The 27,526-nt window shown below is 43.9% G+C and overlaps 1 protein-coding gene across 2 annotated transcripts in view; it reads right to left on the minus strand.

Moving 5' to 3' along the window:
• TSG101 (tumor susceptibility 101) overlaps positions 1–27,526 on the minus strand; it is a 30,595-nt gene that overhangs the window by 2,225 nt on the left and 844 nt on the right. Inside the window, exons 2-8 of one of the 2 annotated variants that reach the window (XM_084773937.1) lie at positions 23,068–23,152; positions 20,734–20,799; positions 18,017–18,180; positions 15,744–15,870; positions 12,340–12,406; positions 9,743–9,834; positions 417–619 (exon numbers count right to left, since the gene is read on the minus strand). In XM_084773937.1, the coding sequence (XP_084630063.1) occupies positions 417–619; positions 9,743–9,834; positions 12,340–12,406; positions 15,744–15,870; positions 18,017–18,180; positions 20,734–20,799; positions 23,068–23,152 (804 nt within the window). The remainder of the gene's footprint in view (positions 1–416; positions 620–9,742; positions 9,835–12,339; positions 12,407–15,743; positions 15,871–18,016; positions 18,181–20,733; positions 20,800–23,067; positions 23,153–27,526) is intronic. The other variant, XM_084773938.1, reaches the window with a different exon arrangement.

The raw sequence follows: 27,526 nt of genomic DNA on the forward strand, positions 1-27,526 counted from the left end.
TAGGTGCTGGGAGAGCACTTAACCATGGAATCATCTCTCCAGCCCCCCAAAGAGAGTTCTAATAGTGACTCAAACAGCATTTTGGAAATAGCTCTGCAGATCTTGACCATTCACATTCCCTAGAACTGGCATCAGTTTCCCCTGGAAGCAGTGCAGTGCTCCAGACAGCACCCACTTTCCAGTAGGAGACCCACGTGGCTGCACTGGAGACCTTTCCTCTCCCCTCTCTCCTCTGTCTGATCGCCTCTGGCCTCAGTCCCCGAGAACCACCACTCCTGCCTAGAGAGCTTTGCTCACAGACTACAGGCCCCTGCTGCTGACCGAACTTTCCCTTTACACATCCAGGATGTGCACAGAACCCTTTGTTTTGGCGGTAATTCAACCCGCACAGTGTCAATCTTCAATGCATTACTCACTACTTCTTGATCTAAGCGGGTGACCATCTCTTCCAGCTTCTGGTGGCCCTTTTTCAGGTCTTCCTCTGTTCGTTTCAAGGCATTGAGCTCTGCCTGGGCACCATCCATTTCCTCCTTCATCCGCCATCTCAGTTTGTCGCTGACTGCTGAGATGAGAGATGCTCGAATAGTGTCCTCACTGATTGTGCCATCTCTGCTGGGACCTGAAGAAGATAAGGTAAAAAACTCTGGACACCAAGACACAGGCAGGTGTTCAGCATTCAGAACCCACAGCCAACTGTCATCTGTATCCTTTTGCTATAGGCAGCTGTCACCAGCTGTATGGCAGTGTTGATAGACTTGTGTAACCCCTTTGACAGGACGCTAGAACTGAAGGGAGCCTTGGAACTGTTACTTAAGACCACTGAGCACTTGCCACTCCAACCTGACAACCGCAGTTCGATTTCTGGAACCCAAGTAAAAGCCAGATGCAGTGGCCCTCATCTGTGATTTCAGCACTCTTATCTTGAGATAGGAGGCAGTGACAGAACTGACGGAAGCCAATGGAACCAACCAAGAGACCCTGCTTCAACAAGTGAGAGGAGGAAACCAATTTCAAGTACACACACACACACACTTCACCTTTCAATATGGATTAGAGCCTTTTCTTCACCTGCTAAATATGTCAAAGAGCTGTATTTCACAAGCCCCTAATCACAGACTCATTCCAACTTAAATAAGCTGTCCGGGAGTCGGAGAACAGTTCAGTGATCAGAAGAAGCACCCTCAAGCAGGCACTCATAAAAGCCTGTAACTTCAGTTACATGGGATCTGACACCCTTTTCAGGTCACTATGGGAACCAGCACATACCAGTGTATGTGGCATACACTGCCCCCCACAAATTAGTAAAATAACAACAAATAATAAAAAGGGCTTAACTATTTAGTCACCTGGATAGGATAAAGGCCAAATCAATACCTCCAGTTACTTACACTAAATTAATTTATAAAGTTTTTTTGTTTGTAGCCTTGGCTATCCGGAAACACTCTTTGTGGACCAGGCTGGCCTTGAGGTCAAAGAGATCCACCTGCCCAGCCTCCTGAGTGCTGGGATTAAAGGTGTGCACTGCTGCCAACACCACCCTGCCAAGTAGTTTTTAAAAGATTTATTTATTTATTATTATATAGACAGTGCATGTACACCTGCAGGCCAGAAGAGGGCATCTGATCACATTTTAGATGATTGTGAGACACCATGTGATTGCTAGGAACTGAACTCAGGACCTCCAGAGGAGCAGTCAGTGCGTTTAGCCTCTGAACCATCACTACAGCCCCCTATAAAGTATTTTTTTTTAAAAGAGGGGCTGGAGAGATAGCGCAATGGTTAAGAGCACTTACTATCCTTACAGAGGCTTCATGTTCAGTTCCCAGCACACACATGGCAGCTCACAACTGCCTGCACCTCCAGTTTCAGGTCAGCTGTCCTCTGAGCTCCTGTATCCCCTTAGTATAACAGTCTCACACAAAAGCAACCTAAAAGGAGATACTTCCTACAAGAGTTTAGTGCCTACCCAAGAGATGAGAAGACCATCTCTTCTAATGGGTCATCTTATGTGCCCATTCTGACAAGGAGACATCAGAACTAGAGTTTATACGTGTCTTTAAAAGATCTTGGTCCATAGTAACCCATGTGAAACGTGATTATGCTTGTTTGATGCCAATGCCCTTGTCCCAATGATCAGGTGCTCAGATGAGAACCGTGTGTTCAGTTCCATTTATCTGTACTAAGAAGACTTGGGCTGTCCATACACAAGCATACCTTATCTGGGAGCACTGGACCAGACGTTAAATTTCAAATTCCTATGATAAAGAACACATTTAATTTTGGGGTTTATATTGTTTTTATAAACTAGGTCGAGGACATTCTCCATAAAATCCATGTAGAAATACAAAGGATCACAAGCAGCAAAAACCTCCTGAGCAGAAGGACCATTTCTAGTTACTCTACAGAACCATGGAAGTAAAACCAGCACAACATTGGCATAAAATAGGCACGGGGAGGAATGGGACAAGCAGAGCCAGAAATACACTCGGGCATATGACCATGTGAGTTCTAGCCAAGATGCCAGAAACACACGAAACCCCACATTCCCATGTAGAAGACCAAAACCAGGTACCTGTCTCTCACCTGCAAAAATCTACTCAACAGGATCAAAGACGTTTAAGATTCTAAACTCTGAAATTTGTAACAGCAAACTGGGGATACCTTTAAAGATCCAGTAATATTCAGACTTTCTGAATCTAAGCGACAAATAGGACCATATCAAATTTAAAAGGTCCTGCACAGGAGAGCAGACAGCTCACAGAAGGTCTCTGCCAGTTAACTTTAGGATATCTAACATCTATAAAAACCTGGAAATTTAAATTCCAAGGGAGCTGTAGATTAACTATGATGGTTAGTATTTTTAAAAAATGTTTGTGCATGTGTGCATGTGCGTGTGTGCATGTGCATGTGTGCGTGTGCACATGAGTATACACAGTGTGCAGGTGCCTGAGGGACAGAGGAGGGCATCCCCTGGGGAAGCAGCTAGAAAGAAGTACAGGTGCTGTGAGCCACCGACATAGGTGCTGGGATCTGAACTCAAGGCCTCGCAAGAGCAGCAGGTGCTCCTGTCTGCCAAGCCATCGCTCCTGCACCTGATGCCAATCCTGTTGATCTGACAGGGTTAGAAATGTCATGGGGACAAACCCCAGGGGGGACATGTGGCTGGTGACTTCCTAGATTAGGCTAACTGAGGCTTGAAGACCTAAACGTGACACCCTCCATGGGCCATGGTCCCAGGCTGAAGAAAGAGGGAAAGAGGGCCAAGCTACTTGGCTGCAGATGCACTGTGACCAGCTGTCCCCACATCCTTGCTACCCTGACTTTCTTGGCAAGATGAACTCTATCTACACTCACAAACTATGAGGTAAATAACCTTAAGTTCGTTTGTCAGGTATTTTGTTCCAGTTACTAGAGAAGTAACTAATATTAACAGCATAGTTGATGAGGTGCTTGCCTAGCATGTACAAACCCCTGGGGCCAATCCCTGTTATCTTAGAAACTAGGCATGGCGGACACCCATAACCACAGCACACAAGTTTGGTTCCCAACACTCATGTCAAGTGACTCAAAACCACCTCTAAGTCCAATTCCAGTTTTGATGTCAACTTCTGGCCTCCAACGGTACCTGCATGTACATGGCACATACAAAATAAAACAAGGCTTTAAAAAGAATAATCAGGTTATGGTATAAGCCTAGGTCAAAGAAATTGTGGTATATAAGATACTACATAACATTAAAAAAATTATACCACTTGCAGTAAAGTGGACAGAACTACGGCACCATGTGAAGCCAGACACACAGACAAGTGTCATGATTTCTCTCACATGTGAAAAACTAGAAAAGTACAAATTGGAAAGGACACTACCAAGGAAGAGGAAGTGAGCTGGGTCATGGTACCAAACACCTTTAATCCCAGCACTTAGGAGGCAGAGCCAGAAGGATCTCTGAGTTCAAGGCCAACCTGGTCTACAGAGTGAGTTCCAGAACAGCCACAGCTATATAGATAAGCCTTGTCTCATAAAAATAGAGAAGGGTTCGGGGCAGGCAGGCAGGCAGGCACTAGGGAGACAGAAGCAGGCAGATTTCTGTGAGTTTGAGCCCAGCTTGGCTAGCCTGGTTTACCCTGTCTCAAAAACCAAAACTAAATCTGAAAACTGAAAAGTCAAAATAGAAAATTCCAGAGTTTTTGAAGTAGTAAAAATGGAGGGCAGGGCCGGGCGTGGTGGTACATACCTTTAATCTCAGCACTTGGGAGGCAGAGATAGGCGGATCGCTGTGAGTTCGAGGCCAGCCTGGACTACAAAGCGAGTCTAGGACAGCCAAGACTACAGAGAAACTCTGTCTCGAAAAAACAAAAACAAAACAAAACAAAACAAAACAAAAAAACAAAAACAAAACAAAAAAAAAGGAAGGCAAACATTCTGCACTTACATGAGATCTGGGTTCAGTTCTCAGGACTGACCCGGCAACTCACAGCTACCTGTACCTCAAGCTCACAGGTATCCAGACCCTCATTCACATGAATGAAAATAATCTCTAAAAAGCCCAAACAAGCCGGGCATGGGGGCACATGTCTTTATTCCCAGCACTCGGGAGGCAGAGGCAGGTGGATCACTGGGAGTACGAGGCCAGCCTGGTCTACAAAGTGAGTCCAGGACAGCCAAGGCTACACAGAGAGACCCTGTCTCAAAAAACCAACCAACCAAACAAACAAAAAACCCCAAACATTCTGAACTTTAGTCCAAAACTTAGTGAGCTGCTTGCCACTGAAACAAGAAAAAAAGAACTGCTTGAAGCCTCTCAATTTTTAGTCAATTTTCAAGTTGGGCAGGGGTGGGTGCTTTTGAGACAGGGTTTCTCTGTGTAGCCTTGACTCTCCTGGACTGTAGATCAGGCTGGCCTTGAACTCACAGAAATCTGCCTGCTTCTGCCTCCTGAGTGCTAGGATTAAAGGTGTGCATCACCACACCTGGCTTCAAACTATTTTTTATTTTTAAAGATTTATTTATTTATTATGTATACAATGCTCTGCCTGCATGTACACCTGCAGGCCAGAAGAGGGCATCAGATCACATTATAGATGGTTGTGAGCCACCATGTGGTAGCTGGGAATTGAACTCAGGACCCCTGGAAGAGCAGACAGTGTTCTTAACCTCTGAGCCAGCTCTCAAGCCCCAAAGGCAAAGACTTTAATAACAACAACAACAAATACTCAAAATGTAATGTCAGCAATACCCATCATCAAAGTTAACTCTTAGAAAATAAGTTTTCCTAATGTTAGGGAGCAGATAGCATCAAGTAATTAGCTAATAACTTTAAGCGCCCTAGTACACCACACCTGGTTCAACAACACTCAGTTCTCTAGCAGTACTTATTGATCTCTATTTCCTATAAATGAAAAAGATGCCACTTTGTATTAGCAAATCCATGATTAACCTATCAGAAAACAAGATTAAACAGCTTTTCTAATTTTTATTATTTTATTTTTTTCAATTTTATGAGTATAGGTTTTTGCTGGTAGAGGTAAGAAGAGGGGAAAGTGTCAGACTTCCAGGAACTGGAGTTGCAGACAGTTACGAATCACCATGTGCGTGCTGAGAATCAAACCTGGGTCCTCAAGAAGAGCAGCCGACGCTCTTAACCACTGAATATCTCTTTGTCCTAACTTTTCTGATTTTTCACCTTTAACTCCCAGTCCACAAAAACTGGTTCTCAACCTCATCTCAAAAAGTAGAGTGCAACTGAAGACACCTGAGGTTGACCTCTGGCCTCCCTTTACACGTGTGTACACATCTGAAAACACACATACACCAGGGCGTGTAGTGCACACCTTTAATCTCAGCACTTGGGAGGCAGAGACAGGCAGATTTTTGTTGAGTCCAAGACCAGCCTGATCTACAGAGTGAGTCCAGGACAGCCAAGGCTACACAAAGAGAAATCCTGTCTCCAAAAAAAAAAAAAAAAAAACAACAACAACAAAAAACCCAAAAACCAAAAACCAAACAAACAAACAAAACAAAAAACCCCAAAACAAACAAAAACCACAAAAAAACCCAACAACCCCCCCGCACGTATGTATGTATATACATACATGCATGCATGCATACATACACACACACACACACACACACACACACACACACACACACACACACGGAATTGACAGTGGGTAAAAACAAAGATAAGGGAAAAATACTACTTACTGTACAGCAGCTATAGAGCCTGAGTTACCTGACACTATCTGCTCAGAAGTACATCAAACCACGGGGATTATTTCTTTTTATAACAACCTACAAGGTGGCTTCTGAAGTAGGAGCAAACCTTTCAAACAACTTCATGCACAGAATTTTCAATGCATGGTGCTGACTGGCGAGCTGGAGCCCAGCACACGGCTTATGAAGGCTCTAAGTTACACAGGTACAGCTTCGGCACTGTGCAAGCTTTGTGTAAGCAACAGGACTCTGGCTCCAAAGCAAAGCAAAACAACCAACTTCTGTGATCACAGTGAAGCCAAGTGAAGAAAGCTACCAACCGCACACCACAGGAGACACCATTTACTCTAAAGCCCTAATAGTCTGGCACCCACCAAGGCACTACTGCCAGATCCAGTCTGTACAGGCGACCATGCTGCACAGCTGCAGTTTATAACTGAAATGGCAGTCACAGACAATACCGTTTTTTTTGTTTTTTGTTTTTTTTAAACATGGTAAAACATGGTATTAGCTGATTTGGTTATTCTCCAAATCTCAAGTCAAATCTAACTTTAAATGTATCTTTTCATAAAAGCCCATCTTAAGGATAAATGGAAAATTTCTAAGCTATGAAATCCCTCAAATCTAATGTTATGAAATGAATTAAAATACTTTAATGGGCAAAAGAAAAGGTACTCAGCCCAAGAACTTAATAACCTGAGTTCAACCCCTGGACCCAGTGGTAGGAGAGAAGAGATTCCCCAGAGTTGTCCTCTGACCACCACACTAGTACTGAGAATACACACACACACACACACACACACACACACACACACACACACACACACACACACACACACGCATACACACAATGTTTACATTTATATGAGGTCAAAGGGACTATTCTATTAACTAAGAAATAAGACACTAACTGTTCTATTCCCATTTCTCTGATGCTGCTTCAACATAAACAGTAGATCTTTTTTTTAAAAGATGCAATTATTTATTAGTATTATTATTGGCTTTTTAAGATAGGGTTTCTTGGGCTGGGCGTGGTGGCGCACGCCTTTAATCTCAGCACTTGGGAGGCAGAGACAGGTGGATCACTGTGAGTTCAAGGCTAGCCTGGTCTACAAAGCGAGTCCAGGATAGCCAGGGCTACACAGAGAAACCCCGTCTCAAAAAAAAAAAAAAAAAAAAAAAAAAAAAAAAAAAAAAAAAGACAGGGTTTCTCCCTGGAATTCTTTAGTGTCCTAGAACTCATTCTGTAGACCAGGCTACCCTGAAGCTCACAGAGATCTGCCTGTCTTAGCTTCTCAAGTGCTGCGAATTAAAGGTGTGCTCCATCATATTACGTAAAAGATGTTATTTTTATTTTATGTGTATGAATGTTTTACCTGCATGTATGTGTGTGCACTTCTTGTGCCTGTTACCTGAGCAGGCCAGAAGAGGGCATCAGATCCCCTGCTCCTGGGATCACAGACAGTTGTAAAGCATCATGTGGGGGCTGGGAATCAAACCTGGCTCCTCTGGAAAAGCAGCCAGCATTCTTAAACCACTGAGGCATCTCTCCAGCCCCAAATTTAGTGTTTCTGATTTTTTTTTAATTTGTAGATTAAAGACTCCCAGAATTCTTATTTCTTATTTAAATAATTTAAACTAGACTATATAGGGCCAGGTGTGTGGGCACATGCCTTTAATCTCAGCACTTGAGAATAGAGAAAGGCAGATCTCTGTGAATTCAAGGCCAGCCTGGGCTACAAACTGGGTTCCAAATGAACAAAACCATATATATATGTATGAAGCTACAGTACAGAAAAAGCAAGCATATCTTCATGTGTCAAAGCCATGCCATTAGATCCTGCTGATGACAACAGAAGCAGACCCTGGCTGGGTAGCAAAGGCACAAATCAGATTTCATGACATCAGAAAACATAACAAACACCAGCCTCACATCATTCTGTATTCACTCAAACACTTAGCAAAACACAACCCGGCGAGCTGCTTGAGGAGGTGGTAGCACAATAATACAAAGAAAATAAGTAATGAACAAACCTCTCTGACAAGAAGAGCAGGGGATAAGGTGATAGAAACAAGGAGGGGCAGGACCCCACACGGCCTGCTAAGCCTGAAACCTTTGTAGTGAACTCTGAGTGAAACAAGGTTGACTCTTGTTTGAGTAAGACCCTTCAGGCTGCCTTTGTTTAAAACAAATGCAGCGCTGACAGTTCTCAAAAAGTAATTTAGATGAGGTAACGTGACGTGTACGGTATGTTTAGATTCTGTATACTCTGAAGACAACACGATTCTAGAGGAATCAAGGATGACTGGAGTTAGAATATGGAACAGGTACCAATGGAGATGGGTAAACTGTAGAAAGACTTGAGTTCACCTTGGGTCATGATGAGTTCAGGATGCCTATGAAGCATCAGGTGGAGGCAGCAAAGAGCTGGGTACAGCCTGTGGCGGGCAGGAGAGAGGTGCACACTGGACAGGGTTCAGCAAACGGTGGGGACAGGCAGGGTACTTAAATCTCTGCCGTGAGGCAGAAGAATCAAAATGCCAAGAACTCATCCAACACTCAACATTAAGCGGAGAAACCTGCAGAGACTGCGCACAAACACTTGTGCTATAGGAGGAAAAGAACAAAGTGTTCCCTGGAAAGAGCACCAAGATGGCAGTAGTCCACTGTGACAGATGCCGCAGACGGACCAGAGAAGAGACAGCAGTCACAAGCCACTGACAGAGCAGTTTTAAAGGAATGGTAGAGGGACGGCAAGAGGGGCTGAGGGTAACAAGGACAGACAGCGGTCCTGAGGAGATGTGCGGCAAAGAGGAAGTGGATGGTGCAAATAGGGAAGTGTAGCTGATGCCTTTAAGGGGTGTTTCAGGGTGGTGACAGCAGGCCAGTAGGTAAGGAAGGAGATGGCTGAAATGCTAACCCTGTGTGAGTCAGAAGACATAAGGCCTTCAAGAGAAAACCTTCAAGTGGCAGCAGAGGTAGCTGGGTAGAAGGAGAAGGCAAAGGCAGTGACAAGTGGGAGGCACTCCGCATGCCAGGCTGCACAAGTCCTCCTGGTTCAGACAACTCTAAAAAGAAATAGCACTGGTGAGGGACGCCATCTTACTGACCTTTTATGCTAACTCAGGGAGCATTCTCCCACAGGCACACTCACCTGTTTCCACAAAGGCAGGCCGCAAAGCCCTAGGATTTGCTAGAAGTACCCAACGTTAATGCTGGGCCTTTGTCTTTAGGACTACTCCAGCAGCTCCATGCTCTATTAAGGTGACCTTCAGACCCCAGTGACTCAACACGTGAGACTCACCAGTAAGAATGTGGCAAGCAGGAATGCGTCTGAGCTTTCAGCTACATTTGTAGACTTTAAAGGGTGAAGGCTTGTTTACAGAATGTTAAATCACATCACTGAGCACTACAGATTTTCCTATATGAAGAATATTCTAAAATTCTAAAATACATGTCAAAGTGAAACGTGCATTTCACAGCAGAAGACCTTGACTTACATGGAGAAACACAAATGCATATACTTACCGACAGCGGTCACAGGAGGCTGGGTAGGGTACTGAGAGCTTGTTGTGGCAGGGTATGGGCCAGCAGGTGGGTAAGGACAGCCAGGATAACCACTATAGAAAAGAACACCAAATGTGAAGATGCCAACACTGCAGTGCCATGAGAACTCCACTGAGAAAGTTAAGACTGACATGTTATGCTGGGTGTGGTGGCGCACGCCTTTAATCCCAGCACTCAGGAGGCAGAGGCAGGTGGATCTCTGTGAGTTTGAGGCCAGCCTGGTCTACAAAACGAGTCCAGGACAGCCAAGGTTACACAGAGAAACCCTATCTCAAAAAACCAAAAACAAAACCAAACAAATAGAGAAAAAACACTGACATGTTATATTGCTAGTTAATGAACTTGCAATTTTAGAGATGAAGATGCTTATTCATGGAAGAGTGTATGGAAATTCCACTAATGACACTGGGGTTAAAGTAAACTGTGAAGGCCAAGCATGGTAGTGTATGCAACAATCTGAGTGGGAGGCTGAAGCAGGAGGGTGCTTTGAGTATGAGGCTAGGGGCTAGAGAGAAGGATCAGCGGTTAAGAGTGCTTGCTGCAGCTGGGCGGGTTGGCACACGCCTTTAATCCCAGCACTCGGGAGGCAGAGGCAGGTGGATCGCTGTGAGTTAGAGGCCAGCCTGGTCTACAAAGTGAGTCCAGGATGGCCAAGGCTAACACAGAGAAACTCTGTCTCGAAAAACCAAAAAAAAAAAACCAAAAAAAAAAAAAAAAAAAAAAAAAAAGAGTACTTGCTGCTCTTACACGGGCCAGATTCAGTTCCCAGCACCCACATGCTGGCTCATAGCTACCATAACTCTAGTTCCAGGGGATCTGACACCTTCTTCTGATCTCTGTGCGTCACAGAGATTCATGCATGCAAGTAAATTACTCATACTTTTAAAAAAGGAAGCAAGCAAGGGAGGGAGGGAGAGAGGAAGAAAGGGAAAAAGCCAGGCGTGGTGGTGCACACCTTTAATCTCCACACTCAGGAGGCAAAGGCAGAGGATATCTGTGCGTCTGAAGCTAACCTGGTCTACATAGAGAACTCCAGGACAGCCAGGAGGATGGTCTCAAACACAGAGTATGTGGCCAGTTTAGGCTACACAGCAAGACTCTATCTCCAATCAACCTGCCAAACAGAGCCTAACAAGGTAGCTCACACCTACAGCCACAGCATTTGGGAGAGTGTGGTGAGTTTCAGACAGCTGGAGAGACGGCTCAGTTGTTCTTACAGAGGACCAAGGGTCAACGTCCAGCACCCACACAGTAGCTCACACTGCCCCTAACTCCAGTTTCAGGGCATCCAACACCCTCTTCTGACCTCTTAAGGCATGAGGCACAGAAGTGATGCACAGACACACACATGAGAAAAACACTCTTACACATAAAATAAAATAAATACAACTTTTAAAAACAAGTGTGGGCTCCTTTATCAGAAAAAAAACAAAACAAAAAAACAAAACAAAAAAAACCCAAAGAAGTAAATGGTCAAATGTTCTTGCTTTGCTCAGATTATATATGGATACCTTTAGAAAGGCAGGAGTTGGTAGAATATTCCTAAGGACAGGACTCTAATAGGAAAATAAGAGTAAAATTTTCTATTCTGATTTCTAGACTATTAGGGGATGAGGATATTTAATTTTTGCCTGGGTCTCATTGGCAACCTTTTATAAAATTCTATCTGAAAGCAAATCTTTTGTGTATTTGTGTATTGTTGTTTCTCTGTATAGCATTGGCTGCCCTGGAAGTCTGTAGACAAGGCTAGCCTTAAACTCAAAGATTTGCCTGCCTTTGTAGACCAGGCTGCCTGCCTCTGCCTTCCAAGTACTGGGATTAAAGACGCGTATCACCACTGCCCAGCCTGAAAGCACACCTTTAAAAGGGTAAAAAAGTTTCTGGATAGTTTGTGCCATTCAATGTATTCTAATAAATAGTCCCAAATTTGCATTCTGGAAAATCCAAAATTTATTTTTAAAGATTTATTTTTATTTATTTATTGAGATAGGGCCTCACAATGTAGTCTTGGCTGGCCTGGAACTTATAAAGATTACTTGCCTCTGCCTCTAGAGTGCTAGTGCCCAGCTGTTATTTTTACTTCACATGTGTGGGTGCCAGCGGAGACAAGAGGGACTACTGGATCCCTTGCAGCTGGAGTTCCCAGTTTAGGTGCCAGGAACCAAACGTAGGTCCCTTTGGAAAAAGAGAGAGGGCCATTTCTCTAACCCAACAACCTTCTTAAAAGGGAAGAAGCCAGCATTCCAAGGCTACAAACCAATCAAGATCACTGTACTACCAAGTGTGCCCTCCCTCCCCCAACAAAGCTGTGTTTCTCTAGACAACCTATAACTCCTTTGGAATTATCTGCATACATCCTACATAAAATCCCACCAATAACCCAGGTATGGTAGCCCAGGCCTATAATACAAGGCTGAGCTAGGACTGTGGTCTACACAGCCAGACCTATCTCAAAGAGCAAACACCAATAAGCCAACCTTTCACTGCATTCCAACTAAACTTATTTAATCTCTCAGCTAGCATTATTTTGATTCCAAATATAACAGAAATTTTATTACCTGGGATTAGGAGGGTATCCAGATGGATATGCAGAGATTCCACTCGGCATGCCTGGCATGTAGGAGGCTAAAAATAATTTTTAACATTTGAAAGTCATATGCACAGTCCTGAACATAAAGGCTGTAGAGTAATAGGCATCACTGTCACACCACAGCAAAATTTCACACCAAGAGTCCAATCTCAGGCTCAAAACAAAACCAACACCTGGCCTTTATTAGTTCTTTATGAATGACAACACACATGCACATCCTCGGTAAGAAATGACTGGAAGACAGGTCAACCTGCTAAGCTTTACAGCCCCGAGATCATCTTAGTTTATGAGGATTTTCTCTAAGACATTGACTGAGTTGAACAGCTGGTTTTGTTGGCTTGTTTGAGAGCCTAAGACTCCAAATCACTGTAAGAAATCCTATAGAAAACTTACCCCTACACTCATTTAGACTGGCTTTTAAAAGCTTGGAAATACTATGGGGGAAACAGTTAAAAGCCATTAGCCTTCAAGAATGCCTCATTCACTCATAGAGCCCTGAAAGGTCAGTGATGCCAAAGGCTAACCTTGGCCTCGATGGAAAAGGACTTGCCTTCAGAGTCAACTGTAATCATTCTCCTCATTAGATGCCATGTTGAATCAGCACTCAAGCCAATAAACTAATGTTCTATTGTCCTCTACATGACAGGAACCACAGATTCCAGGGGAGGGGGTGGCAAAGGGGAAGAGAGGAGCAGAGAAGAGGATGGTAAGAAGGGCAGGCACGAGATGCGAAGGGATGCCGTGGGGTGACAAAGCGTCAAAAGTGGCATGTCCCGCTACTTGTGCTGCGGGAAAGCAGAGAGAGCTACCTGTGGGACCACCCAGGAAAGGAGCTCATTTAAATCCAAGAGGCAGAGTAAACCTCTTAAGGTTAAGGTAAAAGGTAGAGGAATGACAGATGAAGCTCGAAGAAAAGGAGACACAGAGCCTTCAAAGAAGGAGCTTGTTGAGGACAGAATCCAGGCAAGTGGGAGAAGAATGCTGCACTGCTATCGGTGACAGGTTCACAAACCTTCACCAGCCTAACATACCAGGGTTCACAGCCTTCTTAGGATGTATCAACAGATGCTACAATACTTTTTCCTAAGTATAATGAAGGACGAAATTCAGCATTTCATTAAAAAAAAAAACAAAAAACAAGTAACTCCCCAAATCTCACAACTCCATCCCACACATTGACACTTTCCAAGCAGGACGCACAGTTGACATTTGTGAGTATCTCTTTAAGAAGGTGAGTCCACTGTTAAGTACCAGCGGCACACATGGTCTGTATCCCTCACCTCCATGCTAGTGTCCTCACAGTACAAACCACTCTCTCAGAGTTGGTTTTCCCTTTAACCATAAGAATTTTTCCTTTTCTTATAAATGTGTTACTTCAGGGTTTGGAGAGATGGCTCGATAGTAAACAAGTAAAGCACGCACACACGCGTGCATGCACAAACACACACACACAATCACACACACACACACGGTTTGAGGGGCTCAGGGGTTATAAGCATGTACTACTCTTGCAGAGGACCCGAGTTCTATTCCTAGCACCCACAACTCACAGTTGGACAGCTCACAACTGACTACAACTCCAGTTGGTGGGAGTCTGATGCCTCTGGCCTCATCAGGCACCTGCACTCATGTGCACATACCCACACAGACACACTCACAAGAGGATTAAAATAAACTTTGTAAAATGTGAGTTTTGGATATGGTGCTGGCTTTAATTTTATGGGTCTTGCCTGCAACTACTTAAGCACTCCACATGCCTGCCTGGTGCCTGCAGGGTCAGGAGAGGACAGTGGATGTCCCAGAATGGAATTAGAGATGGTTGTAAGTCACCAGGTGGGCCCTCTGCAGGAGCAACAAGTGCTCTTAACTGCTGAACTGTCCTTCCAGTCCCATAATGCTGACTTTTAAAAGACTCAGTATCTTACTATGCTGTCCAGGCAGGCGTGCACTCCTAGGCTCACACAATTCTCTTGGCTAACCCTCCAAGTCTTTGGAATCACTGGCACATGCTATTAAACTTAAAAACAAAACCAAAAAACCAATGTCTTATAACATGACTCATTATTCTAAAATTACCCTGAAAGAGATAAAAAGTGTTCTCAGTAATGATTTCTCAACTATTAACTATATATTCAAATGTGTATCTAAGATTCTTGGCTACTACTTAGTATGTGCATGGGAGGAATTCAGACCTTTATAATGATGGATATTATCTATGCCTAGAATGTTACTAAAGTGGGAATGGATGGACACTACAGTGGTCTTTCAGTGATTTACTTAAGCTAGCTCTTCAGTGCTCGATGAGGCAGTGTGTACAACACTGGAGTGCAACTGTGACTAGTGTGATCTCTTTCTGGAATACTGTATATCCAAAGGCAATGTGAAGCTGAAGAAAATACAGAAAGGTTCCCTTTGTCTTTTATCCTGAGTGGTTACTAAGTGACCTGAGCAAATAAATGATGGATCAGACTAGAAAATACAGTACTTTAAACTCATCAGGACTTACTAAGACAAAAACAATCACTAACATCCTTAATACAGGAAGCACTAGCTTACTCTCAGAGGGAGGGGAGAGAGGAGGAGTCACTTCTTTTACATCCCATTCTGCTCAAGGATCAAGATATTCTTCATGAAAAAATGATTAAAACAAGAGCATGGCTTTAGGCAGACGGAAATTAAGCTCACATTAGCTGGTCTTCAAAGAGAAGTTTGTCAGAATCACAACTTAAAACACAATAAAATCAGTACAAAACAAAAACATCAAAACAAGGAAGTACAACCAACTCCCAATTACCCAGGATGATTCTGAAGTATCAGCAAGAATCATTCACATAAACAGAACAGGGATGGAGCTATCCCAGGGCCGAACCAGTACTGTCCCCTTGCTCTCACCCTTGCAACAAGGTAGTCACAAATTGGCTGTACCATAGAGAAGCAACCAAGAGCTAGATGTCCAATTGTGTATACCCAGAATAGCTCAAGGGAACGAGCTAGCTGACGTAATTAGTTCTCTACATTATTGATCCTGGAGTCACGGACAGCACTCAGGCTACTTTTCAAACTACATTCGCTGTCCAAGTGTTCAAATAAGGCTTTTCCATGGCATGCATAATTTAAAACTTCTAGCTCTGTTTGGCACATCTTCTCTTCCACTCTGGAATCCAGAACATCCACACTTTGATTTCTACCCACAGACGGAAGCCCCAGTGCCAGACTTTGGCAGGAACCTGTACATGCAGATGCGGGGCCGCAGAATACTTCCAAACACTCCACTAACTTGACAAGCTAAAAAGCAAAGTGAAGTTAGTTTAAGAGCTTTACAAGGTGTATTTCATTTCAGCACATTTGAAAACCAGGTCTCAGTCTACTTACTATTTGGCGGCCCTGTTGCCGTGTATGGGGGGTACGATGCAGAAACAGTGGGGCGGGAGAACACGGGGGGCTCCTCTCCAAATATCACAATCATGATCTGAATAAGCTCCAGCAACTCTGAGCGTGGCTAAAAAGGGGGGAAACCCAAGAAATGTCACTATAATTATTTCTCAGCAAAATAGAAGCGTTTGGCACTTCTGTTGTTAGTTTTTAACTCTCTGACAATCGTCTTCACTCTGTGTCTGTGCAAGCACACACAGCACAGTGTGCGGAAGTCAGTCACTGCAGTCAATACTCTCCTTCCACCTTGAGTTCCAGGGATCAAATGCACATCACCAGGCTGGTGTGGCCTGCGCCCTGACTCATGAAGCCATGTGGATGGCCCCAGCTACTTTTCTGAACATACCCATCAAATCAGTGGGTTACAAAAGAGCATAGAAACATGTCGGTATCTTCTTTATCCATATGTAGCTCTCTATTTTGGAGTAATGATACTTTGCATCCCGGACATCACTTGTGAAGAAGTATGGAACATGTATAAGCTTCCAGCAACAGGAACTAGTGAGGATCACCTCAATAAAAATGCTGGGCCTGCTCAATGCCAGGCTCTTAAAAGCTCATTCTAACTCTGAGCTCTCTCAAAATAAACATGACGGCTAATTTTGGTCATCAAGCTGACTGGATCTGGGCTCTCCTAGAGTGGGCAGAGACAAGACAGTGTCACCTTTTCCTGTCCATCTTCCACTGCTTGCTTTTGAGTGCACCTACGCACTACCACATTGCCACCTGTGTTGCTGCTGCCTCCTCCAACACTGGAAGCCAGGTGTTTTGGCTTTCTAATGTGGATCTCCAGGTATCCTCCAGGCCTTCAACACAGAGCGGGACTGCTGAGGTGCCCATCCTCAGGGGCTGAGAAGCTAGTGGGCTCTCAGCCTCTACTGTACAGGCCACCACTATGGGTTCACTCAACCCCATCCAATAACTCAATCTAGTAAGTCTCCTTACTGACGCTGGAGAGGTGGCTTGGCAGTTAGAGCACTGGCTACTTTCAGTTCCCAGGACCTACAGAGTGGCTCACAACTGACTGCAGCACCAGTTCCAGGGGATCTAATGCTGTCTTCCGGCTTCTACAGGCAACAGGTACACATGTGGTGCTTATACACATTGAGGCAAAATATTCATACACACACACACACACACACACACACACACACACACACACACACAACAACAACAACACCACAACAGTCTGGGCATGGTGGCACATGCCTTTAATCCCAGCACTTGAGAGGCAGAGGCAGGTGGAACTCTATGAGTTCAAGGCCAACCTGGTCTAAAAAAACAAAAATCTTCCTTTGTTTTTGTTTTGTTTGGTTTGGTTTCTCTGTGTAGCCTTGACTGTCCTGCACTCACTTTGTAGACCAGGCTGGCCTTGAACTCACAGCGATCTGCCCGCCTCTGCCTCCTGAGTGCTGGGATTAAAGGCGTGCGCCACCACTGCCTGGCCAAAAATCTTCCTTTCTAACATATCTGTTATCTTGATTCTGTTCCTCTAGAGAACACTGATACAATATAGGCTTCTGTCTGCCAATTACATTAATGGAAGCAGAAACACAAGTTTCCAACGTTATCCTTGACAGCAATGCTTTGAAGAGTAAGATTTGAGCTCTCAAAAATTTCCCACCAGTGTACCCATTTTTTTTGTTTGTTTGTTTTTGTTTTTGAAGACAGGGTTTCTCTCTGTCTTGGACTCGCTTTGTAGACTAGGCTTGCTTCGAACTCAGTGATCCGCCTACTTCTGCCTTCAAAGTGCTGGATTAAAGGCTCACGTCATCACACCCGGCTAGTGTACCCATTTTTAAAAGGAACATTCTATCTCTGCACCTCGTCTGTTTAAGTTTATATTCAAGTAAATAAAATGGTGAATAAGCATTATAGAGTTGTTTACAGACCTTTCAGTTGGCTATACTACAGTTCATCTCAGTGTGTGATCTCAGTATTTGGGAAACTGAGGCAGAATGGATCACTACAAGTTAGAGGTCAGCACAATATACTGACTCTACCTCATAAAACAAACAAACAAACAAACCCAACAACAATAAACACCAAAGGAACAGGCAAGAGCCTTTTCTCCCTGCCTCAGTTCAGTGACTAGTTCACTGTCTGAACTTACCCACCGTCCTTGGAATAGCCCTAAACTGAAGTCAACTGAAGACAGAAGCTAGTGAGCAGAACATGCAAGCAATCATTTCATAGAACCACACAGTACTTACGTGTTTCCAGTCATGTAGATAAGGTAGGTAGATTTTCCCATTTGCATCCACATGCTTTCCTGTTTTAATGGTCATTGAACTAGTAGGCTTAACAAAACAGATAGGGGGATTATATGGGTATGTGTCCAGCAGCCACAGGCATATTGGAATATTATACGTATTTCCTGCAAAAGAAGAAACGACCTCAATTACTATTTATTTTCTAGGAGTGTAAGACACAGGCTGAGAGCAACAAACACCACGTTGGCCACCATCAGTGCTGCTGTTGTAATTTAAGACACTTCTTGGAACTTTGGTTTGTAAGCACATCAGAAAGGCCAGTGCTGACTGCTTGCTGCAGACATTGTTTTGGTCCAAGTTAATGTTTGCTAAATGCCTTGCTGGGAGAGGAGATGGAAGGAAAGTAATGCACCCACTCCCTTCCAAAAGCCGGTCTCTACACTCTAACGGCAACAGAGGCCTCACCGTGTCCTCTATTGACCCATGTTTATGGAGCCTCTGGTTCAGGGTTGTTACCTTTTCCTTTTGCTTTATGAAACAGAATCTCAGTTGAGAAATTTGACTACTTACAGTCAAATGGAAGGATCTCAAAAGATGCAATAGTCACCACATTAACCGTAAACCAGTCGGCCGGGTGGTGGCACACGCCTTTAATCCCAGCACTCGGGAGCCCGAGGCCAGCCTGGTCTACAAAGTGAGTGCAGGACAGTCAAGGCTACACAGAGAAACCCTGTCTCAAAAAACAAAACAAAACAAAACCTAACAACAACAACAAAAAGTAAACCACTCTTTAATGCTCCAGAGCCCATTTTCAACACTTAAGTAACTCACTTGTGTTTTACCTTTACAGAGTTTCAGAAGTACAACTATGTAAGCATGTTTCAGGTAAGGAAAGCACAACTATGTAAGCATGTTTCAGGTAAGGAAAGCACAACTATGTAAGCATGTTTCAGGTAAGGAAAGCACAACTATGTAAGCATGTTTCAGGTAAGGAAAGCACAACTATGTAAGCATGTTTCAGGTAAGGAAAGCACAACTATGTAAGCATGTTTCAGGTAAGGAAAGCAAATACTAATGGTGCTTCTGATCTCCTCTTCAGCCCCAAACACACCTACAATGTGGAGCTCTAACACATAAAGCCTTAGGCTTGCTACCAACATCGAGAATTCCCTGCTTTTTGAAAAACAAGAATCCCTCACGGTAACTCAGGCCCGCCTGCTACGACTCATGGAGAATGGCTGAGGGGAAGAGCAGTCTCGCTTCAGGTAACAGCAATATTCACACACACTTCCACAGCCTGCGCCACAGCTCATCCCAAGGGCAACAGTGCAGTTAGTAGGAAAGCTCAAGTTCATCACAGGGGCTCTCAGTCAACTGATGAGTGACAGGTGTCCTTATCTCTGTGACCTTCCTGTGTGCCCCTGTTCTCCTTTGTGACCTCATAGCACAGCAATCACAGAACTGCTGTGTAATGTTCCCCCACGGGTTCATGCTCTAAACCAGCGGTTCTCAACCTATGGGGTGTAACCCCTTTGGGGTCACTTATCAGATATTCTGCTCTTCAGATATTTATACTATGGTTCAGAACAGTTGCAAAATTATAGTTATGAAGTAGCAATGAAATAATTTTATGGTTGGGGGGTCACATGACATGAGGCACTACATTAAGGGGTCGCAGCATCAGGAAGGTAGAACCACTGTTCTCAACACTTGTTCCTCAGCTGATAGCAATATTCTGGGGCTGATGTTACAGAAGTAGGTCACTGGGGAAGGGCCTTTAAAGGGTGTACTGGCCCCTGGCCCAGCCCATTTCTTTGGGGATATATGTCCTAGATAGCCACAAGGAATAATTAAGGAGCACAACTGTCCCAAAAGAGAAAAGGCTCTTAAGAGAGCTTGGCTGAGCTGGATGTGGTGGCACATGCCTTTAATCCCAGCACTTGGGAGGCAAAGGCAGGTGGATCGCTGTGAGTTTGAGCCCAGCCTGGTCTACAAAGTGAGTCCAGGACAGCCAAGGCTACATAGAAAAACCCTGTCTCGAAAAACAAACAAACAAAAAACCAAAAAAAAAAAAAAAAAAAAAAGAAAGAAAGAAAAAGAAAAAGAAAAAAAAAGAGAGTTGGCTGGTTAACAGAGACTAGTCACCAAACCAACATCATTACCAAACGATAACCGTAAGTGACAGGTGTCTTTTACTGTTTGTTTAGTACGTATCAGGCTAGTTAGTACAAGCCTTTACACTTACCACTTCCATGACCTATCAATACCTGAGTGAGGTTATTACTTGCCAAATGCTGTGGATGCCCATGGTCACAAAATTCACACTGCACAGCAGGAAGCCAAACCTAACCCTGTCCCGACTTTAACCACCCCTCACCACTACACAGTACAGCTCCCATGGTGGAGAGGCATGAATGGTGAGAGAGGCTGAACTAGCAGACACCTGAGATCCCATGCAGTGCCATGATCCTGTGAGACACTAAGCTCCATCTGCACTGTGAAGCATGTTTGTTGCTCTATCTTGACAGAGAAGTTAACAACAAAGATTCAACTAACTGTGAGGTGCTGCTGCCAAATAAAGCTGACTTAGGACCGAGGTTTAATTCTGTCTTGTGAAGAAGGCCATCAGAAAGTGCATGCAGTGTGCTTTTACCTCCTTGGAAGCACTTTCTTGTCAGCAGATAGAGCTACCATGAGAACATCAGCATGTTATTTACCTCTATAGCGCACAGGGATTGTTCCAGCAAGGTTCACCAGCTCTCTGGAACTGCCATCATTAAAAACTGAAAGGAAAACACAAAATCCCATCATGAACATTTTTGTACACACCATCATGTAAGTTGCTCTTTCAGAAACACCAGCTGACTATGGAAAGTGGCTAACTTGTCAGTGTTCAGTAACAAAGACTCCTTCATTGCTTACTTAGATTAAAAAGCTTTGGAATACTTATAAAAAATGGATCTGAGTGATGCATTTCCAAATACAAGCTTTTGGGCTACAACTAACATGATTTTAAGCCCATAAAATCACTCTGAACCAGGATGCGGGGAGTGGGGGTGGGGTGGGGGGGTGGGCTGGGTAGGGTATGTGTGTGGGGTGCACACCTGTAATCCCAGCACTCAGGAGGCAGAGGCAGGCAGATCTCTGTGAGTTCCAGGCCAGTCTGGTCTACAAGTGAGTCCAGGACAGCCAGGGCTACACAGAGAAACCTTGTCTCTGTCTCGAAAACCCTAAATAAATTAAATTAAGATCACTCTGAAGTTACTGGGCTCTAGGCCTGAGATGGATGCCAATGACCATGCAAAACTATATCCCCAATAAGGTTGTTTTTAACAAATTTAAGTGTATATATACTAGTAAAAAAAAAACAAACCTCCACCAAGGCTGTGAGTATAGTTCAATGGAGCAATTGTCTAGAATAAAGACCCTGGGCTTGATCTCCAGTACCACTAAAGAGGAGAAAGAAGCCACTGCCAAGACCATCTTCATCTAAACACAAACCCTCACTCTCATTCTCAACCCCAAACTATAGTTCTGAAAATAGAGATGTCTCCATAGTTAAACAGACACCTTCTTTCCACATGTACTTGATTTAGTTTTATTTTATGTCTATGTGTGTGTTTTGCTCGCATGTAGGTAAGCGCACCATGTACACAGGTACACATAGAGGATAGAAGAGGGCATCGGATTCCTCTGGAACTGGAGTTACAGGCTGTTGTGAGTTGTCAAGCAGCTGCTGGTAACTGAGCCCGGGACCTCTGGAAGAGTAGTAATGTGCTCTTAACTGCTAAGCCATCTCTCTAGCCCCCTTACCGTGTATTTCCTGCTATTCTTTAAAAAACTAAAAATAAAAAGATTTTTACTATATGTACATGGGTGTCTTGCCTACATGTATGTCTGTACCACACGGATGCTTAGAGTCTATAAGGGCCAATACAGAGTGACAGATCCATGGAATTAGAGTCACAGATAGCTGTGCGCTGCCACATGGGTGCCAGAAAATCAAATGAACCTGGATGCCTTTTATGTCTTTTGCCTAACGCGTGCTACATGGACTGCTTCATTTCTAACACTTGCTTAGAAAGGACACTGTATCACACAGAGCAAAGGCTGGACTGTGGATCTGTAGAAGGACACAGGGCCACATGCTTGCAGCAAGAATTCTGGCACCATATAAGCCAGAAATTTTTTTGAGACAGGGTTTCTCTGTGCAGCCATGCTGTCCTAGACTCACTTTGTAGACCAGGCTGGCCTTGAATACACAGGAATCCACCTGCCTCTGCCTCCTGAGTGCTGGGATTAAAGGCGTGCGCCACCACACCCGGCCAGAAGCCAGACTTGTTAAACATGCAGGCTTAACGTGGTGATCTTTTGCTAGTCATCCAGGTCCCCCAGAACTCTGAGCACCGTTTCTCAGTCACATGTACTTTATGAAAGACTTTGCTATTAAGCTTCTTATAAAAGCCTCCTCCCTAGGCCCTTATCTTGAGTGTTGTTTCTCAGGCAACAGAAAGGTGGAGAGCCACGTGGAGGTTTGTCCTTTGATATGGCCCTGGGCAGGGTCACACCCCTGTGGCAGGTAAGCAATGACATCACAGGTAGGCGGATTGAAACAGAATCCTAACACCCATAAGTGACATGATAAAAGGAAAACAGACTCCTATAGGCTGCCCTTTGATTTGTACATGCATGCTGTAGCATACAGTCTATCTGGCTGTAGAAAGTGATAAACCAAATTATCTTTAAAATTCCCTCCTATGGGCCGGAGGTACAGAGAGCATGCACGGGTGAGACTTGGGGTTTGATTCCCCCAGCAAAGAAAAACAAGTATCTCCCCAAGCCTAAATTTGTATTGTATTGTATCAAAGTAAGCACTCAACAGAACTGGTTTTTCAAACTTAATACTCTGCTGTTTCCTGACACCTTTTGTTAGGTGGAAGCTCAATCTTTCAATTGGAAACCCAAAAACCTAAAAAGGAAAACAAGAAAATTGTAGCCATAAACCCAAGAACAAACTCAACACAGTGACAGATATTGTTGCATATACTTACCATATGAATCCAATACAGGTTTGAGATCTTTGTACATAGCGATGACATTGACAGTTTGACGGACAGTTAGATCTCTGTATTTGTACTGAAAAGCAAAAATTACAAAGTTTACTTAAAACCAAAGTGCATCACTTTACAGGTGGCTTTTCTTTCTTTCCTTTTTTATTTTGTTTTGCTTTTTTGAGACAAGGTTTCTCTATGCAGCCCTGGCTGTCCTTGAACTCAGAGATCCACCTGCCTGTCTTCCACATGCTGTGATTAAAAACCTAAGCTACCACCACCAGGTTGTATTTTCTTTAAACATTACTTTGTTGCAGGGGACCATAGGGTCTCTTTTCTTTACCACCACCTAAGCGAAGCCTTACTAAAGCTGCTCACTATTTCAGTACTTTTATTCAAGTTAAAAGGGTCCATCCAAAGGGCTCAGTGGTTAAGAGCACTAGCTGTTCTTCCAGAGGGTCCAGGGTGGATTCCCAGCACCCCCATGGTGGCTCACAACTGTCTGTAACTCAAGTCCCAGGGGAGCCAGCGCCTGTTCCGGCTTCTGCAGGACCCAGGCATGTACTTGGTATTAAAAAAAGTTCCCATCCAAAAACGTTTTTAATGAGGTTTCCTTTTATTGCCTATTCTGGCTTCAAAACTAATGATCCCCTGCCGCAGGCCCTGGGAAGCTGGGGGATTACCCGTTACTCAAAGACCACGCTACATTTCTTTTAGCAAAATCTTTCCCATGGGCTGGAGCGATGGCTCAGAAGTTAAGAGCACTGTCTGCTCTGATTTAGTTTTTGGATCTAAAAACGTTATGATATTCAGGACATTTATGCTCTTCCCCCTTTTCTCTAGCAAGCTTATTGTGGAGATGATGATGCTCTGGGCATGCCTGTGGCGTCAGCATCCACTGCTTCAGACCCACTACAGCCTGGACATTCCACCGTGGAGACAGTGAGATGTGGTCAGATGCACATGTTTGCTTGTAGGATTTTCTGTGATGGGAAAAGAGGTCTCAAGAATTTCTGCCTCAGCAACAGAAAGGGTGCACAGATATTTTATACCTACCCCTTCATCAAAACTGTTGATCAAAGTCACCAATGCCCGAGATATGGTGTGCCACGCCCAATTCTATCTTCACTTTACTTATAAGTGCTATTTGATCAAGATCATTTCTTCCTCTTTTTTTTTTTTTTTTTTTTTTAGACAGGGTTTCTCTGTATAGCTCTGGCTGTCCTGGACTTACTTTGTAGACCAGACTGGCCTCGAACTCACAGTGATCCGCCTGCCCCTGCCTCCCAAGTGCTGGGATTAAAGGCGTGCGCCATCATGCCTGGCTCATTTCTTCCTCTTAAAATGTATTCATGGACTTGTAAAATGGCTCACTAGGTGAAGGCCTGAAAATCTGAACTCAATCGCCAAGATCCACACGGTAGTAAGAAACCATGAACTCCTACAAGTTATACTAACCTCCATATGCTCACACACATACACACAGGTGCATGCACACACACACACACAGATCAGCGTGACTCCCTTCTTAATCTCTGTCCTTTCTCTTCTAATCAGTTATTACTGAGCTACAGGACTCGCTCCTTCACCTAATCTCACTTCTTTAGTGTTCTCCCTTGTGTTTTAAGTGTTAAAACTCCCACATTACAGATCTCTAATCTATGGCTGGCACGACGGCGCAGTCAATAAAGGAGCTTGTTGGCTAGGCTTACTATCTAAGTTTGCTCCCTAGAACCTACATGGCAGGACAGACTGACCTCAGTGGTTTACTTTCCTACTTTCAAATACTTCCTGTCATATGTGCATTAGTTCATACATGCACGTCTTTTAAAAACATTTTCATTCTGAACCTTTTCCATAACTCTTCCATCTGTCCCTTCTTTCAGCAGTTTCAGTGATCAATGGTTGACATCAATCCTAAAATATGTGGCTGTGACACCCACTCTTAAATTATTTTATTTATTTATTTATTTATTTATTTATTTATTTACTTAGTTTTTCGAGACAGGGTTTCTCTGTGTAGCCTTGGCTGCCCTGGACTCACTTTTGTAGACCAGGCTGGCCTCAAATGCACAGCAATCTGCCTGCCTCTGCCTCCCAAGTGCTGGGATTAAAGGCGTGCACCACCACCGTCTGGCGTGACACCCACTTTTAATCCCAGTACTAGTAGGTAGAGGCAGGTGGATCTCTGTGAGTTTGAGGCCAGCCTGGTCTACAAAGTGAGTCTAGGATAGCTGGGGCTCGGTTACACAGAGAAACCCTATCTCAAAAAAAAAAAAAAAAAAGTGTGTACCACCACTGCCAGGTAAACTGATTTTTGAGTAGCATGACATCTTGAGGAAATCTCAGGGGCACTCCCCTGCTCAGGAAGTGAGTCATCCCTTTATTCAGAATAATTATCTACACTACATAGGCTACCCCACCTGTTAGTGACTGACTGGCCTAGGATCAACTGTTCCAGTGCTTGTGTTGAAGGAACTATTTTACTCAATGGGCCTGGTGTTCAAGAGTAGTAACTCTTTCAGAAATTTTATTAGAATATATTTAGAATTGTTCTACATTGTTACATTATTATTAACGTCTTACTGAAACTAATCTTTAAGTTAAAATTTCTCACACAGATACATGCACAGGAAAAAGCACAATATATAGGGTTCAATATATCTGCGTTGTCTTGGAATATATCCCTATGGGTAAGGGAAAAGGGAGTATTTTGTATCCAGTTACCAGTGTGACAGCTGCATATCTAATGAACACTAAACTAATCATGTTGGAGGTTGGTCTGATGTATTTTGATACTAATTACTGTTTGCTATCTTTGTGCCCCAAGTATTACTATGTTACCTTGCCTAAAAACTTATTCCTATTTGACCAATAAAAAGCTGACACAGCTGGACAAATGTGACAGGCGTGGCTAAGGTTCCTAGGCTTTGGGAGACTGAATCTTGGGAGAGAGGGGAGGGAGGAGAGGAGGAGGAGAATCACCTTGGGTAGAAGAGAGCCACGTGACACACAGAAGGGCCTCTGAAGTTCCACATGGAAAGAAATGCAGAATATTAGCAAGTATTCTGGACTTATGGATGGGAGGTAGCCCAGATACAAATGATTAGAAGCAGATGGGTTGGGATGGAGACTGGGAGTTATTGGAGGAGAGCTTAGGTAAAGTATCTGTCTTGCCCAGGTAGGGGCTCATTCTAGAATACATCAAGTGTCTGTGCTTTCATCGATTGCTAGTGGGTTAGAAAATAATCACCATAATAATAATTAGCCTAATAACAAACATTTATTAGGCCATACTTCAAAGTTAACCGCAACATGATCAGGAACAAAACTCATTATCTCCCTCCTAGTTTTATTCTTCCCACAGCTGAACTCTAGTTGCTGTTCAGGGACCAAACCTTGAAGTTGTCCTTGAATACCTCTCTCTAGCCACAGCAAATCCTGCTCAGCATCACCTGAAGAGGTGGCTGAGTGGCTAAGGGAGCCTGCTCCTCTTGCAAAGGAACCAAATTCAGTTCCCCAGACCCACATTGGGAGACTCTGAACAGCCTATAACTCCAGCTCCAGGTGATCCAAGGCCCTCTTCTGCTTTCTGTGGACACCCACAGACACTGCTGGTCCTCAAACTCACAGAGATCTGCTGTTAAAGGTGTGAGTCACTACATCTGCTCCATACACATAATTAAAAAAAATAAAATAAACTTAATTGTTTGCTATCATAATCCAATCAAATGCCAAAATACTTACACTGCCCTGCAAGGTCCTCCAAAATCTCCCACATCACTGGCAGTCAATGTCAAGTGTCACCACTTTCTGTCTGTTCTCAGCTGGCCATGCAAGCACCCTTTTGCTGAGGAACTTCTGTTTCAAACCTTTGTACGTGTTTTTCCATCTTCCTAGAATGTTCTTACCAAAGCTCATTTCCTTATATTGCTCAGGTTTCTGCTCAAACAGTCCTTCTCACAAAGCCCTCCCCTTAACGTCCAAGAGAAAACTATGGCCTTAGTTAAATTTGTTAGTACAATTTCTAGTCTAATTGGGCACACGGCTGTACCCATACAACTTACGGCGCAAGGGCACTTTTTTATTTTTTTGAGACTCTCACTGTGAAGACCAGGCTTGCCTCAAACTCGGGATTTGTCTGCCCTTGCCTCCCAATTTATAAAAGTGTGTGCCATCATTTCAAAATCAAGAGCAACTTCCCCGCCCCTCCCCTCCCCCGGTGAGACAGGGTCTCTCTGTGTAGCCTTGACTGTCCTGGTCTCGCTTTGTAGGCCAGGCTGGCCTAGAACTAACAGTGATCCGCCTGCCTTGGGCTTCCCAGTGCTGGGAATAAAGGCGTGTGGCACCAGGCCCGGCTCAAGTTATTTATTTATTTTAAACACTATTTTTGTTTGTTTTGAAACAGGGTCTCACTGTGTATCCCTTGCTAGGCCGGAACTCGTGATCTGTCCATCTC

This window comes from Acomys minous, assembly GCF_964271855.1.
Source record: "Acomys minous genome assembly, chromosome: 2".
Classification (NCBI taxonomy): Eukaryota; Metazoa; Chordata; class Mammalia; order Rodentia; family Muridae; genus Acomys; species Acomys minous.